At 45.4% G+C, this 4,920-nt stretch overlaps 1 protein-coding gene across 1 annotated transcript; it reads left to right on the top strand.

Annotated features, from left to right (window-relative positions):
• Nucleotides 1-2,979, top strand: LOC141717113 (uncharacterized). The gene has a single exon (XM_074519225.1). It carries the CDS (start codon nucleotides 1-3, stop codon nucleotides 2,977-2,979), a length of 2,979 nt encoding a protein of 992 aa, XP_074375326.1.
• The last annotated feature ends 1,941 nt before the right edge of the window (nucleotides 2,980-4,920 follow it).

Genomic DNA, 4,920 nt, shown 5'->3' with positions numbered 1-4,920 from the left:
ATGATGATCCAGCCTCTAGAAGATGAGCCAATCTGCTTTTCTTACTCTGATTATGAGGGACTCGATCCGGAGCACAATTTGGCATTGGTGGTAACACTAGATGTCGCGAATAACGAGGTAAAGAGAATTTTAGTTGACAATGGTTCCTCTGCTAATATTGTATTCGAACACACACTTAACATGATGGAGCTCGGCCACCTCCGAATGGACCCCTGTCTTGAAGATCCCTTATACGGATTTGGAAATACAATGATTCCAATCCGGGGCGTCATTTATCTTCCTATTATCTTTGGAACTGCACCCCGGCAGGTCTCTCATATGATGAAGTTCTATGTGATAAGCGCAACCTCATCATACAATATGATTCTGGGGAGGCCCACCATCACCAAGCTCAGGGCAATCCCCTCAACTATTCACTTAAAGTTCAAATTCCCCACCCCGGGAGGCGTCGGGGAATTGAAAGGAGATAGGGAGATGGCAAAGAGATGCTATGGTCAAGCCTTGGTCATGGCAGAAACAGAACCAGAAAACAGGAAAAAGATTATGGCCCTGCCCAAGGGACAAAGCAGAAAGAAGCACTGGGAACATCTCAGTAAAAGGGCCCGATTGGACGTAAATATGATTGAAGACTACGGGTACAGCGTAACCAACGCTGATGCTCGGATTCAGAAATTTGTGAAAAGCAAGGAGAAGACAAAGGTCGAACCTGCCCAACAGACAATCGAAATAGAGTTAGAACCCGGGAACCCCACCCGGAAAATCAAAGTCGGAAAAGGCCTGGAAACCACGTTCCAAAAAGAACTTGTAGATCTATTGAAAGAATACGCTGATGTGTTCGCTTGGTCCCCAGAAGACATGCCGGGGATTGATGAATCCGTGGCAATGCACAGTTTGGACGTAAATCCAAAACAAAGACCAATCAAGCAAAAACGAAGAAACTTTGCTCCGGAAAGACAGCAAGCAATCGATCAAGAAGTTGAAAAGTTGTTGAAGGCAGATATCATCAGTGAAATCAAATATCCGGATTGGCTAGCAAATGTTGTGCTAGTCAAAAAACCCAACGGGAAGTGGCAAATGTGTGTGGATTACACAAGCCTCAATTCGGCATGTCCTAAAGACTCCTACCCCTTGCCCAACATTGACCAACTGATAGATGTAACCTCGGGTCATGTTATGCTAAGCTTCATGGATGCTTTTTCAGGGTACAACCAAGTTAAAATGAATCCGGCGGATATCGCGAAAACGGCGTTCATTACACACCGGGCTGTCTACGCTTTTGTTATGATGCCATTTAGGTTAATCAACGCCGGAGCAACATACCATAAAATGATGAATACCATCTTCAAAAGTCAGCTGGGCAGGAACATGGAATCTTACGTTGATGATATGCTCTCTAAGTCAGTCACAATCCCGGATCACGTCAAGGATCTCAAGGAATGCTTCGACAATTTGAGAAAATACAACATGAAGCTGAACCCGGAAAAGTACGCTTTCGGGGTCCCCTCTGGGAAGTTTCTTGGTTTTTTGGTCAGTGAGCGGGGAATTGAAGCCAACCCGGAAAAGATCAAAGCTATAATGGAAATGACAGTCCCCCGGACTCAGAAGGACATTCAGAAGCTTACAGGATGCTTAGCAGCCCTTCGAAGATTTATCCCAAAATTGGCGGAAAGGTGCTTGCCCTTCTTTGAGCTGTTAAAAGGAGCCCGAAACAAAAAACTGATCGACTGGTCCCCGGGTTGCCAGACAGCATTTGAGGAAGTCAAACGACATCTGATGAACCCGCCTATCCTGTCAAAAGCAAAGCCCGGAGAACCTCTTTATCTCTATATTGCAGCTGGAGAAAGGACGGTATCTTCTGCACTCGTCCGGGAAGAAAATGGTTCACAAAGCCCGGTATATTATGTAAGTCAAGTCTTGAAAGACGCTGAGACCCGGTACCCAAACTTGGGAAAATTTGCCTTGGCTCTCGTGCACTCGAGCAGGAAGCTAAGGCAATATTTCCAAGGCCGGGAAATCAAGGTCATCACTAATCAACCACTTCGGAAAATCATCCATAAGCCAGATGCCTCCGGGAGACTAGTCAATTGGGCGATTGAATTAAGCCATTTCAATATCGAGTTTGTCCCAAGGACAGCTATAAAAGCCCAGGTGTCGGCCGAATTCGTCATGGAATGCACCTTTCCTGAGGTCTCGGGGAAACCTATGCCCCAATCCGAAGAAGAAAAAGAGGCCAACGACCGAGATTCCTGGACACTACATGTTGACGGTTCGGCAACAGCCGAGAGGTCCGGAGCTGGCCTGATCCTTTCCAGCCCGGGTGGATTCGCGATCCAACAGGCCATAACCTTCGCCTTCAAAGAAACAAACAACCAGGCTGAATATGAAGCTCTTCTCTCCGGACTCAGGTTAGCCAAATCCCTTGGAGTAAGGCGTTTAACCATTTATAGTGATTCTCAGATTGTGGTAAAACAAACCAATGGTGAATATATCGCAAAAGATCCCAAACTGGCTCGGTATCAGGAGATGGTAAGGGCAATCCTGGAAACCATCCCGGACCCAACCATCTTGCAGATAAACAGAGAAGAAAACGCGAAGGCAGACGAGCTGTCCAAGCTCATCCAAAATACTTCAGATTTGAACAACTCGGTATACTTCGAGGAGCTCGGAGCCCCCAGCACCAATCGGCCCGAGGTATTATGTGTCAGTAGCACGGACAACTGGATGACTCCTTACATAGCTTATCTTAGGGACGGGACCCTTCCGGAAGACCAAAACAAAGCGCGATACCTCAGGTATAAGGCTGCCCGTTTCTTTCTGGAAGACAATCAGCTATACCGCCGAACTTTCTCTGCCCCGACTTTAAAATGTGTGGACCCGGACGAAGCAGATTATTGTCTCCGGGAGGTACACGAAAGAATCTGCGGGGATCATTTAGCCGCTAAAGCCCTAGCCTACAAAGTCATCAGACAAGGCTACTAATGGCCTACCATCCACGCAGATGCAGTTTCCTATGTAAAGAAATGCAGCAAGTGCCAAAAGTTCAGCAATGTGCCAAAGCAAGGATCGAGCCTCCCTGGGTCCGTTCTCTCCCCGATTCCATTCGCTGTCTGGGGAATTGACATCATGGATCCTTTCCCCCGAGCGAAGGGGGATCTGCGTTATGTGCTGGTGGCAATCGATTATATGACTAAATGGGCAGAAGCCAAGACCATGAGAACCATCAATGAACAAGACTGCATCAAATTCGTGGATTTAATTGTGATGAAGTTCGGGATCCCGATGGTTTTAATCTCAGACAACGGACCGCAGTTTGTAGGTTAGGATTTTGAATCCTACCTCAAAGAGCTCGGGATAAGACACAGGAGAGCATCTGTAGCCCATCTGCAAGGAAATGGCCAAGTCGAGGTCACGAATAGGACCATACTCCGAGGTTTGGAAAAGAGACTAGAAGAATCTAAGAAGAATTGGCCCGACGAACTCCCGAAGGTCCTATGGTCCTATCGAACCACCTCCCGGACTAGAACCGGAGAAACCCCATTTAAACTCGCCTATGGCATCGAAGCTAGGCTGCCAGTAGAAACAGGGTCCCCTTCTCATAGAGTGGTCAACTTTGATGCAGTCTCCAACATAGAAGGCCTTAAAACCAACCTTGAACTCTTGGATGAAGTAAGGGACCGGGCTGTAGAAAACATGGAAAGCTACAAGGAAAAGACAAAGCTTTACTTTGCGAAGAAGGCCAAGATAAGAGAATATGTGGTGGGAGATCTAGTACTCCGGGACACTGAAGCCTCGGACCTAACTAATCAAGGGAAACTGCAACCGAACTGGGAAGACCCCTACATAGTCAAGGAAGTGATCCGTCCGGGAACTTATAAGCTGAACTACCTCAGTGGGACCGAGGTCCCCAACACCTGGCACGAAACCCGGCTAAGGAAATTCTACCAGTAAAAGAAAGGTGCACATTCTGGGAACATCTCTACATTTATACTATGATATTTTGATGTAAACCCTATTTCTATTCACCCCAGAATGTAATTTTTGCTTTCAATATGAATGAAAGACTCCACTTAAAGCGTTCCATAGCTTGAATCAATTTCATTATGTTGCGTATTTATTTACCATCGGATCCAAAAACACAACCCATGTGTACTTGGGAAATTTCTATTTAACCCCACCCCGGGGTCTCCAAAAACACAGCCCCTGTGTACTTAGAAAATTCATATCAAATGGAAATTTACACCTAACCGGGGTCCTATAAAAACTCAACCCACGAGTACTTATAAAATTTCTATAAGTTAAAATTTTACCCCACCTCGGGGTCTCCAAAAACACAACCCATGTGTACTTGGGAAATTTCTATTTAACCCCACCCCGGGGTCTCCAAAAACACAACCCATGTGTACTTGGGAAATTTCTATTTAACCCCACCCCGGGGTCTCCAAAAACACAGCTCATGTGTACTTAGAAAATTCATATCAAATGGAAATTTACACCTACCCGGGGTCTTATAAAAACTCAACCCACGAGTACTTATAAAATTTCTATAAGTTAAAATTTTACCCCACCCCGGGGTCTCCAAAAACACAACCCATGTGTACTTGGGAAATTTCTATTTAACCCCACCCCGGGGTCTCCAAAAACACAACCCATGTGTACTTAGAAAATTCATATCAAATGGAAATTTACACCTACCCGGGGTCCTATAAAAACTCAACCCACGAGTACTTATAAAATTTCTATAAGTTAAAATTTTACCCCACCACCAGGGTCTCCAAAAACATAACCCATGTGTAACAAAATTTCCTAATGTATACAAGTCAATAGCAAAGGAAAGAAAGAAAAGCACAATCATATAAAATAACCCCAGGGAAACACACCCCGGGGAGCAAATCAAAGTCATCCAGACTACAGACAAGATAA

The sequence above is a fragment of the Apium graveolens genome, chromosome 4 (assembly GCF_009905375.1).
Source record: "Apium graveolens cultivar Ventura chromosome 4, ASM990537v1, whole genome shotgun sequence".
Classification (NCBI taxonomy): domain Eukaryota; kingdom Viridiplantae; phylum Streptophyta; class Magnoliopsida; order Apiales; family Apiaceae; genus Apium; species Apium graveolens.
This window is presented reverse-complemented; position numbering and strand designations above follow the sequence as displayed.